This window comes from Sebastes fasciatus, chromosome 4, assembly GCF_043250625.1.
Source record: "Sebastes fasciatus isolate fSebFas1 chromosome 4, fSebFas1.pri, whole genome shotgun sequence".
NCBI classification, from domain to species: Eukaryota; Metazoa; Chordata; class Actinopteri; order Perciformes; family Sebastidae; genus Sebastes; species Sebastes fasciatus.
The window spans coordinates 28,110,109-28,123,644 of NC_133798.1; the positions used below are offsets into that span (position 1 = coordinate 28,110,109).

At 41.8% G+C, this 13,536-nt stretch overlaps 1 protein-coding gene across 3 annotated transcripts in view; it reads left to right on the plus strand.

Moving 5' to 3' along the window:
* Nucleotides 1–8,483: 8,483 nt before the first annotated feature.
* Nucleotides 8,484–13,536, plus strand: part of LOC141766480 (diacylglycerol kinase zeta-like) — a 53,005-nt gene continuing 47,952 nt past the window's right edge. Inside the window, exon 1 of one of the 3 annotated variants that reach the window (XM_074633380.1) lies at nt 8,484–9,294. In XM_074633380.1, the coding sequence (XP_074489481.1) occupies nt 9,083–9,294 (212 nt within the window). In that variant the 5' untranslated portion in view covers nt 8,484–9,082. The remainder of the gene's footprint in view (nt 9,295–13,536) is intronic. The other 2 variants (XM_074633381.1, XM_074633379.1) reach the window with 2 other exon arrangements.

The following is a 13,536-nucleotide window of genomic DNA, read 5'->3' on the forward strand; positions in this document are numbered from 1 at the left end:
AGGCTGGGACTAACATCATCACACATGAATACAGTTGGGCTCATCGGGTCCACAAGAGTCTCAGCTTTACAGTGAAACCCAATTTATGTAATTCAAGACTGTTTATGGACCCCAGTATGCAGAAATATTCAGATACACCATTTTAGAATGGGAGAGAAAAACACATTTATACTGCATTCAAAAACCTGCATGTGATTATCATAAAGTGGGCTTGTCTGTAAAGGGGAGACTCGTGGGTACCCATAGAACCCATTTTCATTCACATATCTGGAGGTCAGAGGTCAAGGGACCCCTTTGAAAATGGCCATGACAGTTTGGAGCGTTATTTAACCTCCTTCACTACAAGCTAGTATGACACGGTTGGTACCAATGGATTCTTTAGGTTTTTCTAGTTTCAGATGATACCAGTATCTAAGTATTCGCTTTGGCTCAATTCTCGTATGAGAATAATTTTTTTCAAGACAATGAGCTCAAATCTCTGAACAAATCTCTCAACAAACAGATATTAGTATATAACAAACATTTCCAGGGTTGATGGTGAAAAAACACGTAATCATTTTGACCAGTCCAGCTCACATGATGACAAAACAACTTTTCATTTTGGTGCTGTTGGCCAGTTTACTGACACAATAACTAGATTTTGAAGCATGAATGAAGAGTTTTGCGTGATTTACTACGTTTTGCAGACATGTAATAGAGTTGTGATGTCCCATCAAAGTTTTGATAATTGCATTTACAGTTTAGAATAAGTTAAGACTGTTTCAAGAAATGAGCCAAAGCGACTGAGAAAAACTGTAGTTCTGTTAGAGTTTGTGTCTCTATTGTTGTCTTTATTTTCTGCTGTGTGGACACAATGACTGAGAGGAGCCACTAGAGGGAGATAGAGTACACATCATCACATACTTATATAGTATTTCTCTCTTCCTGTAATTCTGTGTTTGAAGGTACTTGTACTTTACTTGAGTATTTCCATTTGTTCTATTTTCATTAATGTAGTGGAGTAAAAGTATAAAGTAGCATAAAAATGTGACTTTATACTTTTACTTACAGCAGTTATTTGATAATTATATTATTATAATAATACATAATATAAATAACAAAGAAGGAATGAAGAGTTGTTATAGATTAAGATAAGACTTTATTGATCGTCGGGGGGGAATCCTCAAACTACCAGCAATATATAAAGTCATTAAAATGAGCTCCACCTTAACCAGCTGACACATTACAGAGAGCAACAGAGAGAGAGAGAGAGAGAGAGAGAGAGAGAGAGACAGAGAGAGAGAGAGAGAGAGCGACAGAGAGAGAGAGGGAGGCTATATTACACTTTCATCCAGTTTGCAGAGGTCACCCTTATGAGTCGTGTCCATTGAGGGGTCAGGAGGTCATCTTTGTCTGGGTTGTAGTTTGATTTATGAAATGGGAAATAATTGTCAGCCTCCAGGTATTCTCTATTAATTAATTATATTATATTAATTATGAATTACCAAAAAAAGTTCCTCACATCATCATAACATATAACCAGGGACTGATATCTGCTCAGAAAGCAGCTCTCTGCAGCAGGTGATCTGTAGCTGCACCTGAAAACCTTTGACAAGACTTGAACGGCTCCTTCCCCTCAGGTCAAACTCTCCACTAGACACCGGCCCGACCCCGGGCTGACCGATATATCTATATAGATAAACTATATAGACGTTTCTGATCATTTGTTGGTAGAAACGTGTCAGAATGAAACAGATATTATTTTACATAAAGATGTTTTCAGGAAGTCACTTCCTCCAGGTGGACGGAGGATGCTGAGTCTGGACCAATCAGCTGGCTCCGTCCTGTGACTGACGGCTGAGTGATGGCGGTCCTTTAACCCAATCAGAGAGCAGAGGATCCATCATCTGCTGGATAATAACTTCCTGTCCTCGTTAGAGACTCTAACCACGTTAGCGTGTGTTGATTAGTTTTCCAGTTGCGTCTGCTCTCCTTTGAACAGCAGCTCTGGCTTTTTACTCTCTTCTGATCCCATCGGAGTTTAAACACATTAGACCGATCAGGAGACTTTCATGCTGCTGAGAGCGGCGTCTGGCCGTCAGCCGACGACGGGAGACCAGACGCACATTAGTGGGAAACCTTCAAAGTTAAAAAGACGGCAGATCTTCTGTAGGAGGATCACAACACACAAACAGTGAAGATACACAGCGGAGGACTGTGAGGGGTTTATTTAATATATCTATGCATGTTGATATCTGTCACCACTTTGGTCCAGACTAAAACATCTCAACTACTGTTGGATAGATGGTGATGAGATGTGGTTCATCAGTCATGTTCCCCTCAGGATGAACTCTAATAACTGGTGATATATCCTCTGAAGCTGCTGAAGGCCTGATAGAGCTCATTGCTGTGTGAGGAGGCCTGATTGTTGGTTTCCAGAAGGCGTTTCAGAGGAAATCTGTTCAGTAAATCCCGCAAACACTCTGCAAACACCTGAATGTCTCTCAGTTCCAGATACACACTGTTTTTAGTGCCTGGCTGGGCATTTAAAGGGACTATAAATCGTTTTTTAATTGCCAATGTGTGAACAGGTTGTAACCTAACCTAAAAAATTAGACCTTCCTTGACTTTCTGGGTTTCCTCTATCAGCCTGTAGACTGCTTTTAATGTGAAGAACCCGGGCCCGTTTTTTCCGTGAAAATCCAGTGGATGTGACGCATGCACGCTCATGAGTGCCTTTATTTTAAGCTCCACTTACAGAGCTAACAATGTGCAAACATAGCTAATGCTCATGGAGTCCACTAACGCCCAAACAAACGACCAGCCCCCACCACAACTCAGACTCCAACAACAACAAAAAAAAAAGTTATATCAGGTGAAGCCCGTCTTGTAAAACAGGAATGTGACAGACGTCTGGTGAAAACTAGGATCAACATCGGCCGGGCCTTCGATTCATGGAGGGACCTTCGTTTAGTGAGCTAACATTACTGCCAAGCATGTGAAACATACTGTTTAGTGATATTGTGGTTTTAGCTGCTAATGCTGCTAACGTTAATCAACATGATGCCTGTCATTCACGTTCAGTCTCGTGTGTGACGCCTCACTGTTTTGACGATGCTCGCTCGTGTGTACGTAGTGCGAGCACAAGCGCGTAGCCACAGCGGATCATTGATTTACACATGGCCCTTCCTGACGCAACCCCCTTGGGGAAGATACATGTTTTGGTGATGAGAGGAAACCAGAGAACCCGGAGGAAACTCACGCAAACACGGGGAGAACATGCAAACTCCACACAGAAAGGCCCTAGTTGGATAAAGATACTATTTGCAAATAAAAGGTGTATGCAACTAAATGTCAGGTTGTTAGAACAAGAAATAATAGTTTCAGAAGAAAACTAAATTTACATTTTTATCACATTTGTAGCCCCAGGCCTCAGGTGAAAATTCATAAAGTCTCTATTACACAGATAAAGTAAGCTATTTAAATTTTTTATCAAAACTGTCATATTATATGTACATCGTTTCTTGTTGTGTTAACAACCTGAATCAGCTGTCTGACAACACACGCCATTCCTCCTGCGAACAAATGACGTGAATCAATCATTGAGTTCATGGCTGCACGGTTGCTCATAAGTTGAGAGCTCAACTGAACTGAGAAATGAACGAATCGTTTCAGGAAGTGATTCAGTTCAGTTCGTTCACCCAAAAGATTTGTTCTTTTGAACGAATTGTTCGCGAACGACCAATCATGGAGAGCTGGTGTGAAACCAGTGAGGTGATGATGGTTGAAATATACAGACAGAAGACAACGAGAGGCTGTAAAGACAGCAACAAAACAAGCATCAAGACGGACGCCATGCAGAGCAACAGGAAGCAGCAATGTTCCTATAGAGTAGAAAGTGAAAGAGTCAAGCCACTAACGTGTACTACAGATCAGCCCACAGTGCTCCTGAGTACTACTGCTGCAGTACATGATGACATAATCAGCTTCACTGCTGGTGGAGGTGACTCAAAGCTCGTCGTTGACGGTGTTTCATAACTCTCTTTATATAAGGGAGGGTACCTGCCCACTTCCACTGCTACTCCTCCCCACAGCTACTGCTGCTAACTGGGACCCAAACATCCACCTGCTCCTCCATCAGCTCAGCTTCTCCTCCATCATATGCTCCTCCCCATGGCTGTTGCTGCAAACTGGGACCCAAACATCCACCTGCTGCTCCTCCATCAGCTGCTACTCCTCCCCACAGCTACTGCTGCTAACTGGGACCCAAACATCCACCTGCTCCTCCATCAGCTGCTCCTCCTCCATCAGCTTAGCTTCTCCTCCATCATATGCTCCTCTCCACGGCTGCTGCAGCAAACTGGGACCCAAACATCCACCTGCTGCTCCTCCCTCAGCTGCTCGTCCATCATCTCAGTTCCCCCTCCATCATCTCAGCTGCTCCTCCATCATCTCATCTGCTCCTCCCCACAGCTGCTGCTGCAAACTGGGATCCAAACATCCATCTGCTGCTCCTCCATCAGCTCGGCTGCTCCTCCTCCATCATCTCAGCTCCTCCTCCATCATCCCAGTTCCCCCTCCATCATCTCAGCTGCTCCTCCATCATCTCGACTCCTCCTCCATCATCTCAGTTCCCCCTCCATCATCTCAGCTCCTCCTCCATCATCTCAGCTGCACCTCCATCATCTCAGCTCCTCCTCCATCATCTCAGCTGCACCTCCATCATCTCAGTTCCTCCTCCATCATCTCAGCTCCTCCTCCATCATCTCAGCTGCTCCTCCATCATCTCAGCTGCTCCTCCATCATCTCAGCTGCTCCTCCATCATCTCAGGTGCTCCTGCACAATAAAATGGATTAATATTTCCAAAATAAAGTTCTAAAAGGTGAAGAAGATTCTTGGGTCACTTCCTGTTTTGTGTGTTCGCCATGCTGGGTGTGTTTTACTATCTATATATCAGAACTTGTCATTTAATAGTTACTGTAAATAGAATCTACTTCTGCCAAAGTCCATTCATAAAACAGTGCATTTAACTGGCAGGGACCCACGACGTCACTTGGATTCTGGGTCTGATACTGTTAGACAAGATGTGAAATCATCAGCAGAAAAATATCAACCCAGAAGCACAGAAAAGTACAGACCACTACAGCTGGTTCAGGTTCAGGTTCAGGTTCAGGTTCAGGTTCAGGTTCAGGTTCAGGTTCAGGTTCAGGTTCAGGTTCAGGTTCAACACATGTATTTAAGAAATTAAGTTTAATCACTAGTGACAGTCTGATTGATTTTAGGTTATGTATCTGTGTCTTTTTAGGTTTTGTCTAATTGTTGCTGTGTTGTCTTGTTAACTTCTTTGGTTAGAACAAAATGAAGGGTTAACAATGGATGAATAAATCAATAAATCATGAATATGACATAAAACATGTCCTCCAGGACGCAGCTGGCCTCGTTCTACATAATCACATCAGCTGCTTGTTTTCAGCCTGCTGGCCTCGCTGCTCTGCTGCTGGAACAACTGGCCTGGAGGTTAATGTAATCTCATTACTTTCCCCCATAATGCACTACTGTTAGATCTTCAGTAAGTATATTACAGATACTGACCTGGTGAGAAAACATCAACAGAATTATGAATGAAAAACTGCATCATTATCAAATGATTTTTCCTTTGATTCTAACGGATGTTTGTTGAAAGATGAGAGAGACTTGTTTATTCCTGCAGGAGGACGATACCCTTACTGAAAAGTAGTATACTTCAAGTTTATTTTATGAAGTATACTCAAGTAAAATTCAAGTATAATTCCACAAAGTATACTCTATGTAGTAAGTATATTAATATCAATGTACTTGTAGCGTACTTGTAAGTGTTCTTATTCAATACTTCTTGGGACTAAATTGGCCCACTTTTTAGTTTATAAAAGTATACTTTCAAGTGTACTTTAAGTGTAAGAAAACTTTGAGTACACAACTAGTTTACATCTAAGTTGTATTTTGTACTGCAACTATACTATGAACTATACTACAAGAGAATATGTATACTGTTAGTTTAGTAGTTATATACTTGTAGCCCACTTTTTAGTTTATGAAAGTACACTTTGTATACTTTAACTTATAGTACTTAGCCAAAGATTTATAAAGAGACTTGCACCTTCTGTTTTGTGATGATAAAAAAAATATAATTTTTTCTCACATGCCTCCACGGTGAACGGAGAATCCAAAAACTTAGAAAATTCTTGGTGAATTGAAGTCAATTCATATCAAAACATTTGTTTACAAACTCTCACACACTTTAATAGGCTACTCTATCAAAAAGTAAGCACAACTACAAGACAAGTATACCTTTCTGTAGGCCTAATAAGGCAAGAATGCTTAATTTTACTTTTCTTAAGTATATCTCGATCAAAAGATTAAGTACAAGTATAAGCCAAGTATACTTAGACTTTTCTGTATACTTGGTGTACTTGTCTGTATAAGATAAATATACTTAGGTATATCACTGATAAGTACATAAAAAGTAAACTGAAAGTATACTCTCTTATTTTAAATTTAAAATAAGATACACACATTTTTAGATTCAGTGTGAGTGACATTTTCTGAGGACATTATTATCATAGATAATCCTCCATAAACTGTAGAAGAAAAGACGCTAATTATAACCTCATAACCTGACAATCATCAAATTTGAACATTTTGAAAACATACAGACAAACTGAACATAACAATTAAAGTCAAACTAAATTATCTTCATCATGTCTCTGATGTCTACCACTACTGAAACTCTTAAAGTGATACGATGCAGTCAAGACAAATTCCATCTGTGGTGGAGTAGCTTAAAACGGCTGTTTGAACACGTTTCCTCTGGAGAAATAAAGGTTAAAGCATCTGAAGCTGAGCCGACGCATCAGTTACATTCACCTCCGCAGTGTTAGATAACAGCAGCTCTACTATCAGCTGCAGGTGAGCGAGACGAACACTCAACACTACAGTGTGTCTGCTCATCTGAAGGTGTTTCATAAGGAAAAAGCTCAGTTCACCCAAATTACAAACAAACAAACAAACATATTTTCTTCATTAATGGTTTCTAGTCAGTCACACTGTTCTGATTTTATTTCTCCAGCTTTTTATATTCCTGCCACCACCTCACTTTACGTCACAAGGGTCACAACATGTAAGTCTTCATCTGCACTCACAATGTAGGCTACAGGAAGTGGGGTACGTCATCATCATCATCATCATCATCACCATCATCATCTCCAGGAGCTTCTGTCCCTTTGTCACCACAGACTGTATAAGAAGAGGATGTAGTCACCGTTACATAACCCAATGGTTTGTTGAATGCTGTTTTGAAGCCTCAAGTTCAGCATTTTGGCCGTCTCCATCCTGGCTTTTGTCCGTCTCCATCTTGGTTTTCAGCTGTTTCTATCTTGGTTTTTGGTTGACTTCATCTTGGGTTTTTGGCTGTCGCCATCTTGGTTTAAGTCCATCGCCATCTTGATTTTTTGCAACCAGAAGTGACACGAGAGGGTGGAGCTAACTACAACCGAACGCTGAATAAGACATCTTTAAGTGACCACAAATGTTATAGTTAACTTTGATGAAGTAAAAACACACTGTGAAAGAGTAAAAGTTCTAAGACAAAAACACGGACAACTCCCAGACGCCGTGGTAGCGACCTGTCAATCACAAGGTAACCCCACCCTAAAGCATCCCCTGCTTTATGGTCTTTAAAGTCACAGATTGATGTCGTCCTGCTGATGGAGGCGTCACATCACAAAACATCAACTAACGATGTATTTTGTCCTTTAATTCAGAGGATATATTTCTAGTGATTAAACTTTTAAACTAAATATTTACATATTCAAAGATTCTGGATTTTTACACGAGGGAGGAGAAGATGGACTCTGCAAAAATGTTTTAAAGGCACTTTTTGTTATTTGTCTTAAAACATGTCTGTATGGATCTTTTTAAGAGAAAGGACTCAATCTCAGCACCTCCGTTTTAATTGGCTGTCAAAAATAACCCGGCTCATCCTTCAGTTCCACCTCAGAGCGGGAACCCAGGGGATGAAGCCGCCACGTGCCCGCGGTGAAGGGCTGTGCGTGGGCCTCGCTGCGGCCGTGCGACCTCCGCTTTACTGCAGCACTCTCTCTCTCTCTGTGTGTGTTGGTGTGGGCTGCTTCACCATCTTTATGTAAAACCTATGTGGGAGGGGAGCACATTGCAGAGTAGGGCTTCAGAAATGTGATCCAAGTGAGAGGCAGGCTGCTGTTTCCACTGTGAGAAAAATGTTCACAATATGTTCATTTTGTTCTATTTAACGCCTCAAATTAAAAAAGAAGAAGAAGAAGAAGAGAAAACAGAGGCCTAGCTTTGCTCCTGTTACGTCTGGTTTGTCCTCAGCTGCTGCTGCAGCTCTTGAGAGGAGAAAATTAGTTCATTTCCTCCTCTTTTTTTAGCAGCTGTACAGCACCAGAAGCTCCAGCAGGTGGCAAAGCACTCACCTCTCCCTCTCAGCCAATCAGAGCCGGCAGAGCCAGGGGTGGGCGGGACATAGGAAAAAGAGAGGGAGAGCCACAGAGCTGAGATAAAAGTAGAAAGAAGAGCAGCAGAGACTCACGACTCAGAGGACAGAAAGTAAAGTGTGAAGAGGAGAAGCAACAGGTCGGCAGAGAGGAAGAGGAGGAGAGGAAGAAGAAGAAGAAGAAGAAGAAGAAGTAGAAAGACTTGTTCTGTGTGTTTTTCTATCAGAGTTCAAACTTCCTGGATCTGAGCGTGTGCTGTGGGAGAAAGAGGAGGTCTGTTCAGAGAGCATGAGGAGGAGAGAGGCTTCAGGCTGGGAGGGTTAGGAGAAGGAAGGAAGGAAGGAAGCCAGTTTAGAGAAAAAGCAACCCCCCTCCTCCTCCTCCTCCTCCTCCTCTTCCTCCACCTCCTCCTCCTCCTTCCTAACTCGGCTGTAGCAGTTGTGTTGTTTTGCTGCTGCTTCCTGGTGTAAACTGAAGCTGTACTTCCTGTGTCGGCTGCTGCTCTCAGACTGAGTGGAAGTGAAGCTGTCAGAATGGCTGACGGCTGCTCAGCGCTGACCTCAGACCAGCTGTGAGAGAAGCAGCAGCAGTCATGGATCAGCAGCCTGAGGAGCAGCAGCTCAACACCTCCCTGCAGGATGGAGGAGAGGGGCCCTTCACCTCCACCTCTGTGGCCTCCTCCTCCTCCTCATCCACCATCTCGTCCTCCTCAGCCCCCAACACTGAGCTGCCCTCGGCGACCCCGGACCCCCGCTGCCACCACACCAGCAGGACCTTCACCGGCCTGAGGATCTTCTGCAGGAGGTGAGTGTCTCCTTCAGCTGACCCAGGGTCAGATCAGCTACTGCACACCTCCACCTTTTACTGAGAGTCACATCAACACCTCAGATATTCTTTACAGCAGTCAGTTCATCCAGTTAAAGCTCTTTTTCTGGTGCACAGGAAGTGAAACCTCTGTGAGACCTGCTGTCTTTATCATCACATGTGGTGTTGGTGTGTCGTTTCTGTCATAACTTCAGAAAGAGCTCATTCTTCTGGAAGACTGAAGAATTAAGATGTTGGTGCTGTTTTGTAGCTTTTACACTTGTCTTTGTGGTTTGCAGCAGTGATTTGTTTGTTTGGTATTTCTATGTGGTAGTTTTGTGTGTCACTAAACCGTTTCAGCGTTACCACAAAAACAAATCATTCATTCTTTTATTCCAGCAGCAGCGAGAGGCTCACTGAGCAGAAAATAAGAATGAAATCAGAGCAGAAACGGTTGTAAACTGGATATTTTGGGGGTTTTGAACGTTGAAGACGTCACTTTGTGTTCTGTGGAGTTTTCACGAGCATGTTTTGGCGTTTTGTAGCCAAACTCCCTTATAGTTATATATATATATATATATATATATATATATATATATATATATATAACTCCCATATTTCTGCAGTTTAATCCTCTAAAGCAGATAGAGAGCTCATCTACAGAGCTTCGTCTCAAGTTTTAGTGAATTGAATCTTTCTTTTTGAAGTCTGGTTTTAGAATACTGTGATGAGCATAATTCACTGTATAGATCCAGAAAATAATCTGCAGATTAATCCATAACAAAAGTAATCATTAGTCGCAGCCCTACTACCAAACTCCATTCATATTTTGTCTGTTTTTGCATTTGAACCCTCTAAAGCAGTGATACTATGGAGCTCATACAGATGTTGTCAGCAGGAGTTTGACCTTGAAATCAAACAGCTGGACCTCGACACTGAACTAAATATAAACTGAGAGATTTACTGAATGAATTTTAACAACACGTCTGGTGATGATCAGTTATTGATTTTAGTGTTCAGTCCTCAGTATCAGAAAAAAAAGAAGTGAAAAGCGTCGATTGAGGCTCAGAAACAAGAGTGAAACCTGCCGGACCAAAAGAGAGCGAAACTAGATATAAAAAAGGAGAAAACACTAATGGCAGCTCTCCTCTGCTGAACTTCTTGGCAAGTTTGACAACATTTGATGGTTTTCAGCTTCTCAAATTAGCTGTGGTAGATTGTGTTGACTGATTATCACCAGACGTGCTGCTGAAATCCATTCAACAAATCTCCGTTTGTGGCTTTTTTTCTTGTACTGCGGGCTGAACAAATTCATTCAGTAAATCTCTGTTTATATTTAGTTCAGTGTCGAGGTCCAGCTGTTTGATTTCAAGGTCAAACTCCTGCTGACAACATCTGTATGAGCTCCATACTTTATATCACTGCTTTAGAGGGTTCAAATGCAACAACAGCCAACATATGAATGGAGTGTGGAACATGTATTGTCATAATCAATCACTATCATTTTGTGTATAAAACACCAGGTATTGGTGAAGAATGTCAAAGGTGACATTTTCAAAAGTCCAAAAGTGAAATATATTCAGTTTCCTGAGACGTTAGAACAAGAAAAGAAGCTGAAACCAACAAACTTTTGTCATGTTTGTTTGTTTGAGAAAACATTTACAGGAAGAGATGAAGCAGTTAGTCGGATTGATGGAAAATCTCTTTGGATAATCGATGAATTGTTTAAGTAACGCATGTTTTGTCCTGTGTTGTATTCAGGGCCGGCTTAAAGCATAGGCCATATAGACGGTCGCCGAGGATGCCGCCTTCTGGGAGGCGCTGGTCGCCCTCTAAACAAAAAAATAAATGCCGGTGGGCGCCCTTCCTCATTTTCTGCATTGAGGTTACAAATTATCAAAAAGTAAATAAAAATCAAATAAAAAATACATTTAGAAAAATGCCTGTGGGTGCTGTTCCTCATTTTCTACATTGAGCTAATAAATAAAAAAAATAAAAATAAAAAATACATTTAAAAAATACCGGTGGGCGCCTTTGTTCATTTCTTTTTGCATTGAGGTAACAAATAAACAAATAAATAAATAAAAATAAAATAAAAAATATATTTTAAAAATGATGGTGGGTGCCCTTCCTCATTTTCAGTATTGAGGTAACAAATTAACAAATAAAAATTAAATTAAAAATAAATAAAAAAAATACACATTTTCAACAGACGAACAAATAAATACAGAAAGAACGAAAGAAAGAAATACACTTTTCACCCTGTAACTCTCTTTCTCATCTGCCTTCTGTGCGCATCACAACAGCCTGAATACGGGTCATGACGTAAGATCGCTATATGTATATATGTATATGTAATATATGTGTATGTATGTGTGTACAGAGACACAGGATAGAAGTTCTCTGTGTGTCTGAGCTCATGTTTCCAGCAGGACGTCAAACTGAGCTGCACTCTGACTTCCTGTTTGATGTCTGAGTAATCCATCAGTGTGTCTGTTAGTCAGTGCTGCTGTTCTCTGTTAATGAGCTGCACATCAGTCAGTAGCCTATACACCCTATTAACACCTAGTACACTCACTGTAGTACTCTATTAACACCTAGTACACTCACGGTAGTACTCTATTAACACCTAGTACACTCACGGTAGTACTCTATTAACACCTAGTACACTCACTGTAGTACTCTATTAACACCTAGTACACTCACGGTAGTACTCTATTAACACCTAGTACACTCACTGTAGTACCCTATTAACACCTAGTACACTCACTGTAGTACCCTATTAACACCTAGTACACTCACTGTAGTACTCTATTAACACCTAGTACACTCACTGTAGTACTCTATTTACTGTAGTACTCTACTCACTGCAGTACTCTACTCACAGCGGTTGGTCTAGTGGAAAGGAAACATTTATTGTACTACTTTGTCTATTTGTGTCTGTAGATTTCTCCTAAATTCACCAAAAGTTACCATTAGATAACGGCTCATTTACATATTTAAAGGGACTGTTTACACGTATAAATCACCCGGGTCGGTGTACCATGCGCGCTCGCATATGCGCCATATGCGCGCTCGCGTGTGGCTACGGTGTTCAGACGAGACTCCAACACAAACTACATGGAAGCACCAAAACCGCAATGTTATATCTAGTGAAGCCCGTCTGTTAAACAGTGTTGGCTGCGGTCGGAGGACGCGGGGGAGACCGTAGCTTTGGTCTCCAGGGCCGGAGTCTCTGCTGTACTCTGCTCCTCTGCTCATCTGCTCCTCTGCCTGCCTGCCTTCTCTCAGCTCGTTCCACCACACGTGCATGCGCGCTCACTCCACACTGCAGAAGACTTAGTTTAGCTCTGAGAATATCTAGTGAATGTACAATGGACGTTTGTGCAGAAATAACTGCTGCAGCTCCTCCAGACCAACAGAGGTTTTCCGTGTCTTGTGAAGTGACGGAGCTCCGCAGAGAGAAACGTTATCGTCTCCGACCGGGTGTCGGTGTCTCCCTCCGGCTGCTGTCGGGAGGCTGAAGCAGGAAAAGCCAACACTAGGATCAGCAGTGATTCATGGAGAGACCTTCGTCTGGTCAGCTAACATTACTGCCAAGCAGCTGAAATATAGAGTGATATTGTGCTTTTAGCTGACGTGTGTCGCCTCACTGTTTTGAGCGATGCTCGTTCATGTCTATTTAGAGCGAGCAAGCGCGAGCCCGACGCTGACTTTCGTTGACTTAACGGCCACAGGTGTCGCTGTTAACAAGCATTTCTGATTCTGAAAATTCAGTCCCTTTAACATAACATTTCAGAAAACTCGTAATACAAAATATAATCAGTTTAATGTCAGTAATCAAGTGCAGGAGTTTCATGGTGATATGTATTAGTTAAAGTTTTTAACCTATTCACCTCTCGTATAGGGTTTACTGGTAAGAGTATTTCTGCACTGTTGTACTGGTATTTTTACTTCAGTAAAGGATCTGAGTACTTCACCTACTACAGATCCTTACACGTACTACACTATAAGGGTTTAAACGGTGCAGTGTCGGAGCGTAAATCTGCTCCGCTGTGAATTCAAAAGGTAACAAGTGCAAATTCAAGTCCAGTCAGGTGGTTGGTTTAATCTCCACGGTCCTCTAATTAGAGCTGCTATTAACGGAGCGGCAGAGAAATTAATTAAAGGCCGTCATTTTTAGGGCCTGATGGGAATATTTGACTCCAGAGGAGAGGATTCAATCTGTAGATGTCGAAGGAC